This window comes from Hemitrygon akajei, chromosome 9 (genome assembly GCF_048418815.1).
Source record: "Hemitrygon akajei chromosome 9, sHemAka1.3, whole genome shotgun sequence".
NCBI classification, from domain to species: Eukaryota; Metazoa; Chordata; class Chondrichthyes; order Myliobatiformes; family Dasyatidae; genus Hemitrygon; species Hemitrygon akajei.
Genome location: NC_133132.1, coordinates 151273307 through 151293068, shown reverse-complemented (window position 1 = coordinate 151293068; position 19762 = coordinate 151273307). Strand labels below are relative to the sequence as shown.

General features: G+C 41.0%; 1 protein-coding gene across 4 annotated transcripts in view; it reads left to right on the top strand.

The window, feature by feature from the left end:
* Positions 1-19762, top strand: part of LOC140733653 (uncharacterized) — a 167316-nt gene that overhangs the window by 47239 nt on the left and 100315 nt on the right. For all 4 annotated transcript variants that reach the window (XM_073057269.1, XM_073057271.1, XM_073057268.1 and 1 more), the window contains exon 6: positions 3858-3970. In XM_073057269.1, the coding sequence (XP_072913370.1) occupies positions 3858-3970 (113 nt within the window). The remainder of the gene's footprint in view (positions 1-3857; positions 3971-19762) is intronic.

The window sequence follows — 19762 nt, the reverse complement described above, 5'->3', positions numbered from 1 at the left end:
GCTTTTTGGGTATTTAGTTCTTCCACAAGACTTCGAGGTCACTCCAACCTTAACTGCTCAGCTATAGCTAAGTCTTTAGTACACTTTAAACATGACTTTAACAAACATTGTGGGTCAGACATTACTGGTATTACTAATAGAAGCAGGCAGGCTCTGAGCTATCAAAATAACATGGTGGAAAGGTGCATGTCCACACAATTCTGATATAAAGTGGAAACGGTTCCTATGTCCTTCATAGAAAGCTCATTTGCTGAATTAATTCAAAGGTTCAAAGGCTTGTTTATTATCAAAGTGTATAATTCTGAAATTCTTCTTCTCCATATAGCCACAAAACCAAGAAAGAAGAGAACAGCAGCACGATCATCAACCCCCAAATCCCTCCTCCCCTCTCAAAATAACGAACAAAAATGGAACAGGCACATCGACCTCCAAATTCCCCTCCCCTGCACACAAAAATATGAGAAAGATCAGGTGAAAATTCGGAATATAAAAAACTTAAGTCCGAAAAAAAAATGTATAGTTCAAGTCCATATCCAAAAAGCACAAAACCTAAGTAACATTTTCTGGGCACAGCGGCAGGCCTTTCCCTCTCCGTGGCAGAGCGATCCTCAAGCAATCAAAAGGCATTCTCCCCTCTCAAGGTGCCACACATGAGGCTGCTTACCAAGTTAAGAGCATCATGGCATTACAGGAAAAGTTACTGGCATGGTTAGAACATTGGCTGAGTGGGAATAAAAAGATCCTTTTCTGGTTGGCTGGCAGTGACTCGTGTGTTTCCACAGGGGTCACTGTTGGGACTGCTTCATTTTATGCTGTACATCAATGATGGAATAGATGGCTTTGTTGCCAAGTTTGCAGATGATACGAAGATTTGGTGGAGGGACAGCTAGTGTTGAGGAAACAGGTAGGCTCCAGGAGGACTTTGACAGATTAGGAGAATGGGCAAGAGAGTGGCAAATGAAAGAGAATGTTAAACAATGCATAGCCACTCATTTTGGTAGTAGAAATAAATGTGCAGAGTATTTTCTAAACGGGGAGAAAATCCAAAAATCTGAGATGCAAACTTGAGAGTCCTTGTGCCTTAAATGTTAACTTGCAGGTAGAGTCGGTGGTGAGGAAGGCAAATTCAATGTTAGCATTCATTTCAAGAGGTCCAGAATATAAGAGCAAGGGTGTGATGCTCAGGTTTTATAAGGCACTGGAGAGGCCTCACCTTCAGTATTGTGAACAGTTCTGGACCTCATCTAAGAAAGAATGTGCTGGCATTGGAGAGGGTTCAGAGGAGGTTCACAAGGATGATTTGGAGAATGAAAGAGTTATGAGGAATGTTTGATAGCTCTGGGTCTGTACTTGCTCGAATTTAGAATTATGAAGGGGGATCGCATTGAAACCTTTCAAATATTGAAAGCCCTAGACACAGTAGGTGTGGAAAGGATGTTTCCCATGGTGGGGGAGTCCAGGACAAGAGGGCACAGCCCTCTGGATAGAGGGGCGTCCATTTAAAACAGAGATGTGGAGACATTTCTTTGGCCAGATGGTGGTGAACTTGTGAAATTAATTATCACAGGCTGCTGTAGAGGCTAGGTCGTTAGGTGTATTTAAGGCAGAGCTTGATAGGTTCTTGATTGGACATGACATCAAAGGTTGTGGGAAGGATACTGGGGAGTGGGACTGAGGAGGGGTAAAAACAATCAGCATGATGGAATGGCGGAGCATATTCGATGGGCCAAATGGCCTAATTCTGTTCCTCTGTCTTATGGTTTTATAACAGAATATTAACAATTTTACTCTTACAGATCTTAAAGCATTGATTGGCAGATGTCATCATTTAGTATGATGGCAACAAAGGAAAGCCATTTAATGTATCTCTCTTCCAGACAGAAATATATTTTAGAATATCTGTTTTTATTAATAATTATGGAATGTGACTGATATTTATTAGTTTGATATTGATATTTTAGCATTGACTTATTAACACATGAAGTTGTCTAATTTTAGTAGTTGGCATTTCTTTTTCAATTCTCCTTGTAAAGCTGGTTGTGACGCAATTTAACATGACTTCTTGCCCTTGTCTAAATTTAGTTCTGATGACCCATATCAATGCTGTTACTAGTTTGTCTGAATGTCAACTGCATTGATTATTTCATTAGAAATAAGCCTGGCTGTAGAAAATCTTGTGGTAATATATAAAATAGTGTAATTTTTAATCTGTATGAATATTACTTTAACTGTCAGTTATCAAGTAATAGTATGACTTTAAACCATGAGTTCCCAACCGTTTTTATGCCATTAACTGAGGGATCCATGGATCCCAGGTTTCATTTTCTCTAAATGCACAACTGAAACATAAATGCAAAAAACGATCTTTTGAAGGAACCCAGCACATCAGGTAATGTGTGTGGCAGGAAATAAATTTCAGGCTGAGAGAGATAAGCAGTGGTTTCAAGGAAAAACATGAATTGTAGAATTCTGTAAATAAGTTCAATTTGTTTTGCATTATTTTTGCATTTCTTGGGTGTAAGCCAAGAGCTGAGAACATTATCTATTGTTCTCTTGTGCTTCTAGCACACTGTACACGGTAGTTCTTTGCAGATATTGCATGTAAATTCACTTGGTCATTTGGAGTAACTATTCATAAACAGACAAAACCTTTGATTAACAGACAGTAGATATCAAAGATTAAAAACTTGAAAATTTTATATCAGTGTATGTGTATTTCTCCCTTTCATTTTTGTACAGTACATTAAGCAGATTAAATTATCTGATTGTAAAGTAAAAATAATAATTTAATTCCAATAATGCACCCCAGTTTCCAGCTCCAAAGAGGTTCTATTACGTTATTTCCCTTACTCACCAACTTCTGTCAAACGTCAAACCTGTATTATACAGTGTGCTGTGCACACATTCCACTATGATGAATCTCATTTGATTTTCATCTCATTAACAAGGGGAATATTTAACCACTGCCTGCAAAATGAAATGGTTAGCCTATTAATGAACTATACTCCATTTCATGTTTACTTGATGTAGCAGCTTAATGCATTGATTTATTTTTAAATCAAGCAGAGCTTGTGCTCCTGAAAAATGTTAAGGAGTCTAATTTGGTTAAGATGGTTATAGTTTCTTAAAAATGAGCTCTGTTTAAGAAAATATTTTATAAAACAGAACATCCATCAAGTTAAATTTTCATTTAAAATTAATTTTAAATTTAAAGTTAAATAACATCGATTTCCTGGTCTTCCAGTAATGCCCCACTTCTCCATCACCATTCCCTATTCCTATTTTTCCTCTCTCATCATATCTCCTTACCTGCCCATCACCTCCCTCTAGTGCTCCTCCCCATGTTTCTTTCTTCCTTGGCCTTCTCTCCTCTCCTATCAGATTCCCCTTTCTCCAGCTATCTCTTCCACCTATCAACTTCCAGCTCTTTACTTCACAGCTCCTCCCGATTTCACCTATCATCTTGTCTTTCTTCCTCCCCTCCTCCCCCACCTTCTTAGTCTGACCCCTCATCTTTTTTTCTCCAGTCCTGATGTAGGGTCTCAGCCCAAAACGTCGATTGTACTCTTTTCCATTGATGCTGCCTGGCCTGCTGAGTTCCTCTGTTATTTTGTGTGTGTTATTTTAAATTTTCTGGTGATTAAAAAGTTTTGTGGTAAAAATTCCAATAATTGAACATATAGAGGATAATATACATTTCAACTGAATGATATTCTTCTGTGTAATGGATATGATTCTTCCTGAAACTATTGATTGTTTCTTCATTTTGTAATGCTCCAGCTATATGCCACGTTTGGATATATATCAATTATCTATTTTTTCCGGAATGAACTATACCTTATCTGTTTACTCCACAGAGACTATAAGGCAAAGATTCCAAGCAAATGGCATTTTGACTGGAGACAGCAGAGCTTTTAAACCTCACTTAACCTTTATGAAACTATCAAGGGCACCAAAGCTGCATCATCAGGTCTGATCACATTTCTATTGAATGATAAGCACGTATATAAGTAAGCCAATATCAGGAAAAATTATTTGGAGTTGCTGTGGTGTTAATGCTGATGTTGCTGCGCAGAAATTTCATGAGTGCTGCATTTAAGAGGTGCATTGGTTCGTAGTAATAATTTTCTTTATCATGTAAGAAGGTTTGTTCTTTTACCGTTGTCTTTTGTGTTGTGTGAAATAGGAAGTACCAAGAGACAGGTAAGATAGTGGTCTTTGCTGAAGTTGTGTCTTATGTTGCTGGATATACAGAAAATGATTTTAACACTGCAGGAATTACTTCTTGTGTATCATTATAATAGAGGTCAGTATTATGTATATTGCTTTATAACAATCAGAATTGTATCAAGAATAAGCAATCTAGTAAGTTGAATTAGGAGCAACATTTCTTTTGAACTAGCTGCGAGAGGAAGATCTAAGTAAATGAGAATACGTACTAATGCACTCATACTGGGTTCTGGATACCTGCACATCTTTTTTGTGACACCTACATAATATATAATTAAGAAAGGCTTTCATCATATTCTATCATAGAGCAAAAGGTAAACCAACATCTAACCTGCAGCATTGATTCATTATTTAGGAGTACTAATTCTAACATACATTTGAATGAATGCTGGAATATGAATGTAGCATTTCTCACTCAGGATACAAATCCAGAAAATGTCCGAGCTGGAAGTGTTGAGAAAGTATTATCTAAATGAGAAGTAAAGTAATTCTGGTACTAACATTGAAAAAAGTGGTGACATCTCAATTCTCATGCTCTATTCAAGCAATACCACTAGGAACCAAATGTGATTTTTTTAAAAAATGCGGGAATCTTGATGTTACTGCTCTTAATGAGGCAACAGAGAGTAAACATGTATATAGATTGTATGCAATTAAATGTTGATTATAATGTTATAAAAAATCGGATGAAGCCTCATATTTGGTAATACACATCAGTGCTAAAATGCATTTTGAGTAGTAAGCTGGCTTTATTAATATTCATATGAGTAGTTTATGGTCAACGTCCCAAGTTTAACTTGGGTGTGTCTTGCTCATGTTGGTACTGTGATAATAAAACACTACTTCTTAATCTGTACTATGGCTTACTGAACGTTGGCCAGAATAGTGTCAGGTAAAATGTAAATAACATCAAGTAATCCTCTTTATATTCAATATCCAGTTTTGCAGAGCCACCATATACAGTTTTCTTAAAATTGTATCTTACTAACTCATAAGCACACTGTGAATTAATTATGATCTTAATTATTAAGCTCAAGTACCTGTACATGGACATAGCCATTTCACCCTTGATTTTGGGATTTTGATTTTACATCTTTCCACAAACAGGGATAGGCTAGATTGGAAAAAAAGAAGGTAAGGCTGAAACTTAGACAAGCTTACCTTTTGCTGATGTTTGTAGAAGAGATAATAGTCCCTTCTTTTCAGTGAAAGAACCTGTTCAGATCAGACTGCTCCGGAGTGTACATTCTCCTGTTCTTACTGGAATTTTGAGGAATGAAGGGTGACCTCATTGAAACCTATCGAATGTTGAAAGGTCTCGATAGAATGAATGTGGAGAGGATGTTTCCTATGGTGGGGGAATCTAGGACCAAAGGACAAAGCCTTTTAGAGGGGCATCCTTTTAGAATGGAGATGAGGAGGAATTTCTTTAGGCAGAATCTGTGGAGGCCAAGTCACTGAGAGTATTTAGGCAGAGATTGATAGATTCTTGATTAGTCAGGGCATGAAGGGATATGAAGAGAAGGCAGGAAATTGGGGCTGAGAGGTAAAATGGATCAGCCAAGATGAAATGGCAGAGCAGACTTGATGGGTCAAATGGCCCAATTCTGCTCCTATATCTTATTGTATTATGCAGTGTTCATTCAACCTTAACTAGTTAATTTACTGGCTTCTGTGATTTACAGAATGCCATTGAGCAGAAACATTGCATGCTGGATGATATGCCTGTCTGTGCATTATGGATATATATTATACCAATTAATATTCATAATTGAAGTTAGGACCAAAATATTTGGTCGATATTCAGTATTACCTTATCCCTGTCAAGTTTCATTACCACAGCTCGGGTGAGAAATTGCAGAAACAATGCAATCTGATACATTCATTTCAACAGTGTAAAATCATTGAATCAAATTTAATAAAATGTGACGTTGTAGCTAGGACCTAGTTAAATTGCATCATGTCATAAAGTACAGCCCATGAAATATTTTAATAAATAATGTAAATGAGAAGGACCTGAGAAGTACTCGAGTGGGGGCAGCGTCACTGATACGCATGTCCTCTCCATTGTCTAATGAGTGAACATTAGGCATGTAAACCCATTTTTTCTATTAATTGTCAAAGTATAAGTTTGTTCTTTCAGCAATGAGTGACTCTTTGAAAAGCAGTTTTGTGGAAGTATGTTGACGTACCTTGGTAAATGATCCTATAATTATAGTGTCGTTAGTAAGGGAGAAGTGAATGTTGTGGAGGCTGAGCTCAAGTCTGAGTCAGATGCACCACCGATCTTCAGTACTTTATACCTAGAAGCGTCATTATTCTGGTAATTAATGTGTTGTGTTTTATTTTTACTATGTTGTCTTTTTCTCATTAATGCAATTAAGCCATTGAAGTGTGCTGGGACATTCTTGATAAATATCATTAAATTCATAGTGAAGATCATGCTGTATCAGTGCTTTCTGTATTTGGAACAATATTCGCCCTTTTTATTGAATTGGATTGGCTGCAGTTACTGGATTCCTTTCGACTTACCTTCATAGTTCATAAATAAGATACAAATCCTAGTGGTAAGCATTGTTAAAGATTTTGTATATATTCTCATTCATTTAATAATACTAGTAATTCACAATCTCTCTGCTGTGATACCATCATCGTTTAAGAGCAAATAAAAGCATACAAGAAAATTATGCCTTTAACATTAACAAATGTCTCAGGAAGCTTTCAGGAGATGTAATTAAAAAAAGGTTAAGGCCACAACATTCTTTGTATTTAATAATTTTATGTGACTGAAAAATTTAGAAAATTACTGCAATGCCTGTTTAACATTTAGAACTTAATATTTATTTATTCAGTCCATAAACTTTTCTGCCAGAAACAATTACTGTATCTAAAATAACTAAGTAAGTGACGATTTTGTTTCAACTGTGAGGAACCTCAGTCCCTTCATTGACTTATGGAGTTATACAGTAGGAAAACAGGCCTTTCGGCCCACTGAGTATGTACTGACTCATTTGCACTGATCCTGTATTAATTCTACTTTTTGCTGATATTTCCACATACTCATCAATGGACAATCGGTGATATACACTGGACAGTTAACCTACTGACCTGTTTGTCTTTGGAATTTGGGAGTTGATTGGAGGAAACCTAAAAGGGAAAATTTATAAATGCCACACAAACAGCGTCCAGTTTCTGATGCTGAGCAGCAGCAGTCCAACTGGCTGCACTGGTTGCCCAAGTTGGTTCATCTCTGTCTTCCACACTGATGTGTTGAAAAGCATAGATAAGAGACAAGCTGGAGATCTGATGGCAGTGAGTGAGACCTCTTTCTCTGCTACTGGATTTGCCATGAAATGCAGCAGGGGCAAACACATTAAGTACAAGGTTGTATTGTCCAGGTGATCTAAGTCTGTGCGAAGAGCCACTGAGCCATGTTGTAGACCTATTGTGACGGTTGGCAAATTACAGTGGGTGCAGGTCCTTGCTGAGGTAGGAGTTCTTTCTAGCCATGACCAACCTCTCAAAACTTTTCATCACTGTTGATATGCTTTTTTGAAGCAGGTGGGAACTTCCAACCCTAGCAGTGAGAGGTTGAAAATGCCCTTGAATACTCCCAGCAGTTGGTTAGCACAAGTTTTCAGAGCCTTACCAGGTACTCCATTGGGACCTGCTGCCTTGCAAGGATTCGCCCTCCCTAAGGACAGCCTAACATCGGCCTCTGAGACAGAGATCACAGGCTCACCTGGTGCAGCGGGGATCTTCACAGCTATAGTAATATTCTCCATTTTTAAGTGGGCATAGAAGGCATTGAGCTCATCTGGTAGTGAAGCATCGCTGGCATTCATGTTATTGGGTTTTGTTTTGTAGGAAGTAATGACTTGCAAACCCTGTCAGAGTTGACGCGCAGCCAAGGTTGCCTCCAACCTTACTCAAAATTGTTTCTTTGCCCCTGAAATAGCCCTCTGCAAGCCATACCTGGTTTTCTTGTACAGACCTGGGTCACCAGACTTAAATGCCACAGATCTATCTCTCAGTAGATGACTGCTTTTGGTTTGGGAATGTACAGCAAGTTTTCATAGACACACACTCATTCACACAGGTTTTAATGAAGTTGGTAACAATTGTGGCATACTCATCCAGATTTGAAAATGACTTCATGAATTTAGGCCAGTCCACTGATTCAAAGCAGTCCTGTAAGCACTCCTGTGCTTCACTTATCCATACCTTCTTGGTCCTCACTACTGGTGCTGCTGTATTCAGTCTCTGCCTATACTCGGGGAGTAGAAGTACAGCCTGGTGATCAGACTTTCCAAGGTGAGGGTGTAGAATTTATACTTACTTTACTTTGAACGATGCCCTCCAATCCAGGCAGAATTCTGGTAAATCTCTTCAGTATCCTTCTTATAGCCACCACATCATTCCAATATTGGGGCAGCCAGAATTGAATGCAGTACCCTAATATGTCCAACTGGTTTTATAAAGTTGAAGTGTAAATTCCTGAATTTAGAACTCAATGCTCTAATAAAGGCAAGCGTGCTATATGCCGCGTGTATTGCTTTATCAGCTTGTGTGGTTAATTTCAGCCAGCTATGGACTTGAATCTCAAGATGCCTCTGCACTGTACACCAACACACTAAGGAGTCTGTCATTAACTGTGTCTTCACCCTTTTTACATTTGATCTCCCTTAAGTGCAGCAGCTTACACTTGACTAGAGTAAACTGCACCTACCATTTCTCTCACCTGCCCCCCCCACCACCAATATGTGCAACTGATCTCTATTCTGATGTATCCTTTGACAGTCTTCTACACTTGCCATAACACCACCAATCTTCATGCCACCTCCAAACGTACCAGCCCACTCATTTTCAACTAAATCATTTTTATATGTCACAAACAGCAAAGTTCCCAAAACAGATCCCTGCAGAACACCACTGGTCACAGACCTCCAGCCAGAGTAAGACTCGTCAACCACAGATAATATCAGATTATCAGACAGTTTTAAAAATAGTCCTAATGCCAATTTGGCAGCTTTGGGTGCAGCAGAGTCAGGGCTACAGGGTTACCTTGCAAGTTGACTATAGCAGCCAGGTCTCGCGCGTCATTGGTATCATAGAATTGTAAAGATAAATGTGCCCACATTGGGGAAAAACACAAAGGCCAGTGACCCATTGTTGATAAAGGACTCTGGGAGCACAGAACCTGAGTGGAAGTCATCCTCGAGAGAAAGATAAACAACTATTCCATGACTGATAGAAAAATGAATTCCTGAAAAATATTTCATCAATTGTATACACTCAGGGCGGTTTTGTGCGGTATATTCCCATGGGACTGGTAAGCTGTTCCTTACAGTAAAAAAGAGCTCTGTAGATTAAAATTATGGTCCATGAGAAGATCAATGCCATTATAGTGAAAATTTCATATATCAAGCCATTGTAAATCAAGAAATAGAGACACATACCTTTCTGTGTATAAATTTGAAGTGAAATGAAGTAAGAAATAAATGTATGATATCAAATCTCAGTAGTTGCCTATCCATGAGTAGCTGAGTTAATATTGTCAGCTGGAACACTGGTGTATTAATTTTATATGAATAGCCCTGCGTGGTATTGAAATGTGTGGTGATGAACAAAGAACAGAACTTGTCAAACATTTTGCCAAGGGGCCTGCTTCTAATGCATGAGAGGATTGAACTGTGGCATAAAATTGATCACTAAATGTAGTTCTCATTGCAAGTTTGGCTGTCATGTTTCCATGCTGGGAGCACATCTCTGCACAAAGTGTGCTTGACATATTCAGTGGCAACGTCTGCTGTGTGCTGTACCAGACTTTTGCCAAGAGCACCAGAATACATTGTTTTAGCATATATCCTCAAGCGAGAATGGGATTCTGTTGCCCATGAAATATTAAATATATTTGTTTGAAGTTGCTTTGGGCTGTCGATGATGCTGTCCCAAATCGCAGTCATTTTAAATAATTATGACAGTTGATTAGACCTGAACTGTTACATTAGCATCAGCTGTCCAGCTGAGGAAGTTGAAATCAGAGAGTCATCTCATCCATTTGATGGGGTCCTATTGCTCAAAAAGAAGAAAAGAAAAATTCCAGAAAAAGTTTCAGGATTGATCCTGGAGCTAAATGAGTCAGTGATCCCAATATTGACTTCTTTTGTTCTTGGAAGCTTCAGTGGGTTTTCTGTCTTCTATGAGCAAGCAGCTTTTTATTGGGTCGATTAGTGCTAATCTGAATGGAATTCCAGCAAAGCCAATATTTCCCCTTACAACTTTTATGTTGGTCATGGGCTTAACCAGAATGTGCTGAAGAACTGTTTACCTTCTCCTTACCATTCTAGCAAACCATGGACTCATCCATTGAACTGATGAACACTCCTCATTCCTTTTTAATTTCTGTTTACATCAAATAGTTAAATAAGTTGTGCAAGAACAGAAATAAAAAGGAATGAGGACTGTTCATCAGTTCAATGTCCATTCACTAAATGGATCAACAGTGGCTGGATGGGAGATGCCAGAGAGTAGTGGTGGATAACTGTTTGTCAGGTTGGAGGCTGGTGACTAGTGGTGTGCCTCAGGGATCTGTACTGGGTCCAATGTAGTTTGGCATGTACATTAATGATCTGGATGATGGGGTGGTAAATTGGATTAGTAAGTATGCAGATGATACTAAGGTAGGTGTCATTGTGGATAATGAAGTTTTCAAAGCTTGCAGAGAGATTTAGGCCAGTTAGAAGAGTGGGCTGAAAGATGGCAGATGGAGTTCAATGCTGATAAGTGTGAGGTGCTACATTTTGGTAGGACTAATCAAAATAGGACATACATGGTAAATGGTAGGGCATTGAGGAATGCAGTAGAACAGAGTGATCTAGGAATAATGGTGCATAGTTCCCTGAAGGTGGGATCTCATGTGGATAGGGTAGTGAAGAAAGCTTTTGGTATGTTGGCCTTTATAAATCAGAGCATTGAGTATATGAGTTGGGATGTAATGTTAAAATTGTACAAGGCATTGGTGAGGCCAAATTTGGAGTATTGTGTACAGTTTTGGTCACCGAATTATAGGAAAGATGTCAACAAAATAGAGAGAGTACAGGGAAGATTTACTAGAATGTTACCTGGATTTCAGCACCTAAGTTACAGAGAGAGGTTGAACAAGTTAGGTCTTTATTCTTTGAAGCATAGAAGGTTGAGGGGGGACTTGATAGAGGTATTTAAAATTATGAGGGGGATAGATAGAGTTGACGTGGATAGGCTTTTTTCCTTTGAGAGTAGGGGAGATTCAAACAAGAGGTCATGAGTTGAGAGTTAAGGGGCAATAGCTTAGGGGTAACATGAGGGGGAACTTCTTTACTCAGAGAGTGGTAGCTGTGTGGAACGAGCTTTCAGTAGAAGTGGTAGAGGCAGGTTCAATTTTGTCATTTAAAAAAAAATTGGATAGGTATATGGACAGGAAAGGAATGGAGGGTTATGGGCTGAGTGCAGGTAGGTGGGACTAGGTGAGAGTAAGCGTTCGGCATAGACTAGAAGAGCCAAGACGGCCTGTTTCCATGCTGTAATTGTTATATGGATGGCAGAGGGGAAGAAGCTGTTTCTGAATTGCTGGGTGTGTGCCGTTGGCTTTCTGTACCTCCTTCCTGATGGTAACAGTGAGAAGAGGGCATGTCCTGGGTGATGGGACGCCGACTTTTTGAGGCACCGCTCCATGAAGATACAGTATCTTGGTTACTTTGGAGGCTAGTGCCCATGATGGAGCTGACTAATTTTACAACTCTCTGCAGCTTACTCTTTTCCTGTGCTGTAGCCCCCAACCACCCCCACCCATACCCCCTTACCAGATAGTGATGTATCCTGTTAGAATGTGCTCCACAGTACATTTGTAGAAATTTGTGAGTGTTGTAGGTGACATACCAAATCTCCTCTAACTCCTAATAAAATATAGCTGCTGTCTTGCCTTCTTTATAGCTGCATCGATATATTGGGTTCAGCTTAGGTCCTCAGAGATATTGACATGTGGAACTTGAAATTGAAGTTAATTCATTTATTATTGGTAAATTTATGACTCATAGAGTCATTCATTAGATGGGACCACCATTTAACCCTTCATATCCCTGTACACACAGATCAAAAATTTCTAGTCCCATCATGATGTGTCACCATTTAACCCGATGTCCCTATGTTGGTTTTGTGGAAGAGCAGCCCAGTTATTCATGCTCCCTTACTCTTATCCTCTCACCATGCAAACGTTTCCTTTTCATTCATTTCTCTTTTCTAACTTTCCTTTGAATCTGCTTTCACCACTCTTTCAGTTTAGGCATTCCCGATTTATAATATCCCACTAGATTTAAAACAAAAATTCTACTCTCATTGGAAAAATGTATGGAATATATACGGTATATATTAAAAGTGCGTGGAATATATTGAGAAAAAATTGTTAAGCATTCAACAGCTCCCAGTCTGTCATCTAAATTTAGGTATTGCTCCTGGGTACAAGTAATTTAGCACGACATGTTTGGCCGTATGATGAATACATCAAAGATAAATTCTAAAATTGCAAGAAGTAGCATGTCACATTTTTTTCTAGTGTGACTGTGTTGAAAACAAATCATCGCGTTTTATTGAGTTTGACATGGTGTTAATATGAATGGTATTTATAAATCCTTTGAATGCTCTTGGTAATGGAGAAGAATTGTGCTGCTTATTAGAGGTACCAACGTCTGACCTGGTTAAGAAAACGCGGTCTGTTTTTATTAATAATGGCTTCATGTTCCTAGGTAATACCACCATATTTTTGTGGGAAACATGTTGGTCTTCTGTTCAGTTTCACGACAATGTACACTCTGTGGCCAGTCTATTAGGTACATCTGTGCATTTGCTCGTTAATGCAAGTATCTAATCAGGCCACCATATATCAAAATAGGGAAGAAATGTGATCTAAGTGACTTTGATCTCCTGGGATTTTCACGCACAGAATTCTCTAGAGTTTACGGAGAACAGTACGAGAAACAAAAAGACATCCAGTGAGCGGCAGTTCTGTGGGCATAAGTACCTTGTTAACGAGAGAGGTCAGAGGAGAATGGCCAGACTGGTTCAAGCTAACAGGAATGCGACAGTAGCTATGCGTTACAACAATGGTGTGCAGAAGAGAATCTCTGAATGCACAGCACTTCAAATCTTGAAGTGGATGGACTACAGCAACAGAAGATCATGAACATACCTTTAGGAGGTACCTAATAAATTGTCCATTCAGTGTTTGATTTTCTTGTACTGTACTAAAGATTTTCTGTCACTTCTCCATAAGTAAATAAATCAGCTTGAGGCTTGCCCGCTTGTTGTTAGGTTGAAAGAATGAAGCCCACATTGGTAACATGCCCAAGGTTGAAATGAAGTTTGTGAGGGGGGGGCTTCACTCAGGTCCACTGCCCAAGTAGAAAAAGGGCGCAATAGATCGTGGCAACATAATAGAGCTTTGACCAGTGACCAATCCGGACATCGGAAGTTTAGGAGGAGGGAATTTCAGCCAAGTCCACAGCCCGAGTTGAAAAAGGCAGCAGCGGGTCATGGCAGCATAATAGAGCTTTGACCAGCGACCAGTCCATGCTTGGGATTGATTAGCAAGAGCAAATTAAAGGAATGCAGGGGCAAGTGCAGCCGACACTGTCCGAGTGGACAGAGTCAGACTGGTGATCTGGAGACTTTAGCTCTTTGAGGCTTTAGCCAGAGAAAGCAAAGAAAAGAAAAGCTCTAGGTTAAGTTTTTTTTCCCCCCCTTCTCTTCTTTTATGTCTGTTCAGCTAGGACAGTAGAGATGCCAGGTAGGATAGTGAAATGTTCCTCTTGTGGGATGCGGGAAGGCGGGGAGACCTCCGGTGTCCCTGACAACTACATCTGAGAGAAATACATCCAGCTGCAGCTGCTAAGAATCCACATTAAGGAGCTGGAGCTGCAACTGGATGAACTCCGAATCATTCGGGAGGCTGAGTGGGTGATAGGATGTATAGAGAGATAGATACACCCAAGGTGCAGGACACAGGAAACTGGGAGACAGTCAGGAAGGGGAATAGGGTTAAGGAGCCAGTGCAGAAAGCCTCTGTGGCCATCCCCCTCAACAACTCCACAACAGGTATATCACTTTGTTGGGGGAGGAGGGGTTGAACTGTGGTTTTTATTAACGACCTGGATGTGGGGGTAGAAGGGTGGGTTGGCAAGTTGGCAGACGACACAAAGGTTGGTGGTGTTGTAGATAGTGTAGAGGATTGTCAAAGATTTCAGAGAGACATTGATAGGATGCAGAAGTGGGCTGAGAAGTGGCAGATGGAGTTCAACCCGGAGAAGTGTGAGGTGGTACACTTAGGAAGAACAAACTCCAAGGCAGAGTACAAAGTAAATGGCAGGATACTTGGTAGTGTGGAGGAGCAGAGGGATCTGGGGGTACATGTCCACAGATCCCTGAAAGTTACCTCACAGGTAGGTAGGGTAGTTAAGAAAGCTTATGGGGTGTTAGCTTTCATAAGTCAAGGGATAGAGTTTAAGAGACACGATTTAATGATGCAGCTCTATAAAACTCTAGTTAGGCCACACTTGGAGTACTGTGTCCAGTTCTGGTCGCCTCACTATAGGAAGGATGTGGAAGCATTGGAAAGGGTACAGAGGAGATTTACCAGGATGCTGCCTGGTTTAGAGAGTATGGATCATGATCAGAGATTACGGGAGCTAGCGCTTTACTGTTTGGAGAGAAGGAGGATGAGAGGAGACATATAGAGGTGTACAAGATATTAAGAGGAATAGACAGAGTGGACAGCCAGCGCCTCTTCCCAGGACACCACTGCTCAGTACAAGAGGACATGGCTTTAAGGTAAGGGGAGGGAAGTTCAAGGGGGATATTAGAGGAAGGTTTTTCACTCAGAGAGTGGTTGGTGCATGGAATGCACTGCCTGAGTCAGTGGTGGAGGCAGATACACTAGTGAAATTTAAGAGACTACTAGACAGGTATATGGAGGAATTTAAGGTGGGGGGTTATATGGGAGGCAGGGTTTGAGGGTCAGCACAACATTGTGGGCCGAAGGGCCTGTAATGTGCTGTACTATTCTATGTTCTATGAAAGAGGGAAGTCACAGTGGTCGGGTCTCTGGCACTGAGGCTAGCTCTTTAACTCAGAAGGGAAGGGGGGGAAGAGGTATGCGGTGGTGATAGGGGATTTGTTGGGAGAACGGAAAAGAGGTTCTGTGGGTGAGGACGAGATTCCTGGATGGTATATTGCCTCCTGGATGCCAGGGCCCAGGACATCTTGAATTGAGTCCTCAACATTCTTAAAAGGGATGGTGAATAGCCAGAGGTCGTGGTTCATGTAGGTACCAATGACACAGGTAGGATGAGTGACAAGGTTCTGCATAGGGCGTTCAGGGAATTGGGTGCTAAGTTAAAGGGCAGGACCTCCAGGGCTGTGATCTCAGGATTGCTACCCGTGCCACATGCTAGTGAGGCTGGAACTCAGAAGGTTATACAGTTTAATATGTGGCTAAGGAGTTGGTGTAAGAGGGATGGCCTAAGATTTTTGGATCATCGGACTCTCTTCCAGAGAAAATGGGACCCGTACTGAAGGGACGGTTTGCACCTGAACTGGAGGGAGACTAATATCCTAGCGGGAAGGTTTGTTAATGCTGCAAGGTGAGGTTTAAACTAGAATTGCAGGGGGATGGGAACCAGAGTGCCACAGCAGATAGTGGGGACATTGTGGAGGCAGATGTTGGTAAGACCTCAGGCAAATTCAGGAATCAAAGGCACAGTGTGACTACAGTCCCAAGCTGAGTATATTTCAGTGCAAGAAGCATTGTAGGAAAGGAGGATGAGCTCAGGGCGAGGATCAACACCTGGAATTATGATGTTACAGTGAGACTTGGTTACAGGAGGGGCAGGACTGGCAGCTCGGTATTCTGCATTCCATTGTTTCAGATGTGACAGAGTGTGAGGGATTAATGAAGGAGGGGTAGCACAGTAGCTCGTGGGTAGCGCAATGCTTTAGAGTACCAGCGGCCTGGCTTCATTTCCTGACGCTGCCTGTAAGGAGTTTGTACGTTCTCCTTGTGACCGCATGTGTTTCCTCCAGGTGCTCCAGTTTCCTCCCATGGTCAAAAACAGACATACTGGTTGGTAGGTTAATTCATCTTTGTAAATTGTCCCGTGATTAGGCTAGAGTTAAATCAGGCTGCTGGGGCGGCGGGCTGAAAGGGCCAGAAGAGCCTACTCCACACAGAATGTCAACAAATATAAATAAATAAATAGATAGATAGATAGATAGATAGATAGTCATGGAAAATGTGGCAGTGCTCCATCAGGACAGACTGGAGAACTCGACTAGTGAGAGCAACTCTGTAATCTGTATACAGTCCATGACCTCTCTGCTGCTTTGCCTTACTTCTATGGACTCTGTGTTCATCTCCCTAGTAGATGCAAAAGAAATCCATTTAAGATCTCTCCCATTTCTTTTGGCTCCATGCATGAATGACCAGTCTGATCTTCCAGAAGACCAGTTTTGTCTCTTGCTATCCTTTTGCTCTTAATATTATCTGTAGAAGCCCTGGAGATCCTCCTTCACCTTGTCTGTTAGAGTAACCTCATGTCTTCTTTAAGCCCTCCTGATTTCCTACTTAAGTGTTCTCTTGCATATCTTTTACTGCTCAAATACCTGATATGCTCCTTCATTCCTATACTTGCTATGCAGCTCTTTCTTCTTTTTAAACAAGGCCCTCAATATCTTGAAAACCAAGGTTACCTAAACCTGTTATCCTAGTCTATAATTCTGACAGAAACATATAAGCACTACTCTCAAAATTTCACTTTTGAAGGCCTCCCACTTATCAAGGACACCTTTGCCAGAAACCAACTTGTTGTAATCCACACATGACAGATCCTTTCTGATACCACCTGTGCATACATATAATTGTGCAAATGTCAAGCATCATTGAACCTTGGTTAGGACACTGTTGTATGCAACCACTTTTTATATGAAAGAAAGGAGGCACTGGAGAGGATACAGAGATTTTATGAATATTATACTAGAAATGTGAGGGTTTATGTATTAACAAAAAAAATGACTATGTTTAATTTCTTGTGACTTAGTTGAAATCTTTAAAATGATAATCAAGAGAAAACCTGCATACACTGGAAATCCAAGCAACACACACAAAATGCTGGAGGAACTCAGCAGGTCAGGCACCATTCGTGTACAGTTGACGTTTTGGGCTGAGACCCTTCATCAGGACAGGAGGGATAAAAAATGAGGAGCCAGAGTTAGAAGGTGGGGGGAGGGGAGAAAGAAACACAAGGTGATAGGTGAAACCTGGAAGCAGGGAGGGGTGAAGTAAAGAGCTGGGAAGTAGATTGGTGAGAGAGATACTGGGCTGGAGATGGGGGGATCTAATAGGAGAGGACAGAAGTACATGGAAGGGAAAAAAGCGGGGAGGAGCACCAGAGGGAGGTGATAGCAGGTAAGGAGAGAAGGTGAGAGAGAAAAGTGAATGGGGAATGATGAATGTAAAGCGGGGGGAGGGGATTACCAGAAGTTCAAGAAATCAATGTTCATGCCACCAGGTTGGAGGTTCAGCAGACGGAATATAAGGTATTGCTCCTCCTATCTGACTGTGGCTTCATCGTGGTAATAGAGGAGACCATGGATTGACATATGGGAATGGGAAGTGGAATTAAAATGGGTGGCCACTGGGAGATCCCACTTTTTCTGGTGAAGCAGTCACTCAGCCTGCATTGGGTCTCCCCGATATACAGGAGCAACAGATACAGTAGGTGACCCCAACAGACTCACAGGTGAAATGTTGCCTCACCTGGAAGGACTGTTGGGGATCCTGAATGGTAGTGAGGGAAGAGGTGTAGGGGCAGGTGTAGCACTTGCTCTGCTTGCCAGGAGGGAGATCAGTGGGGGCAGGGATGGGAACAAATAGACAAGGGATTTGCTTATGGAGGGGTCCCTGTGCAAAGCAGAAGGGGGGGGGGAGGGAAAGATGTGTTTGGTGGGATCCTGTTGGAGATGGCTGAAGTTACACAAAATTATGTGCTAGACGCAGAGGCTAGTGTGGTGGTGGGTTGGGACAAGAAGAACCCTGTCTCAGGTGGGGTGGCGGGAGGATGATGAATGTTTTTGATAGAGTGTGTGCAGGATGAATGTTTCCATATGTAGGGAAGAATGTAACCAGAAGCCATTTGTTACCCTCAAAGGCCATACAGATGCAATGAAGGCAGTGATGAATTTCGTTTATAACCACCTTTCAGAAATGGTCCACCATTTCCAGGAGGTTGGTGATTGGAGGGAAGTATTAGAGGGGGGGAGGTTTTTTTTTTACATAGAGAGTGGAGTGTGGTGCCAGGTGTGGTGGTAAAGGTAGATACATCTGAGATGTTTGTTACTTGGGCACAGGAATGAAGGAAAACTGGAGGGCTACATCATAGAGAAGGGTTAGATTAATCTTGCAGTCAGTTAAAAGTTTGTACAACATCATGTGCTGAAGGGTCTGCACAGTGTGCTCTAGTTTTCTATCTTCTGTATTCCAGGGCTTTGCTATGAGTCTTTATTGTCAGAGAACAGTGTGCTGCAGTTGACACTAGTCCTTTATCTTGCAGATGGTGAGTGTAAAGCTCATCCTTCTGTATGCTTTTCTGAACAAGTGTTTTGCAGCTCATCCTATAAGTTTGAGTGATTGTAAGCATTGTCTGTCTACTGCATCTGAATGACTGAAGTTTGGGCGAAATCCATTTTGGAGTGTAGTTGTCATATATTGAATAGTCTCAACAAATTTGAAGATTTAGCTCCTTTCCCATGAGGTGTTTACTGCAGGTAGGGTGCTGTGGTAGAAAAGATAGAAAAAAGTACTGGAACAATAGTGCAGCCTTACTTGACATCAATCTTCATTCGGATTGGTGTTTTGTAAATGTGTTGGTTTGTGCCTTACCTTACATGCTGTTGTGGAGATGAATTTCTGTGGTCTATTGAATTTGAGGAGTGTCAAATCAGATCAATCAAATCAAATCAAGTTTAATTATTATTCAAACCATATATGGATAGAACTGAACGAGACAGCGTTCCTCTGATGCCAAGGTGCAAAACATACAAAAAAAAACAACTAAACATCCAAAAATAGTGAATAACATAATTAAAAATATCGAGCAAAGAAGCATATTCACTCAAAAAAAAACATATATAGTCCAAGACCTCGAGAAACAATGTCTAGCAATTGATGATGCAGTCTCCTGGCAGTGTACAGACTGTCATTCTAACCTGCCATTCCACTGTTCCAGCACGGGCGAGCAGCACCAATGGGTGAGGCCAGGCCCCAGCTACGCTGTAGTGCTTCCGCACCCATCACCTGATCTGCAGCAGCAGGCAAACCCGACGCTTGAGGCCTAGTTCTCGCTACAGCTGAGGCTACACAGCTCGCATGTTGACTGTTCCTCCACCAGACAAGGATAGCAGGCCTGCAGCAACTTGTGTTATCACTGTCCAACAGACTCTTGCGATC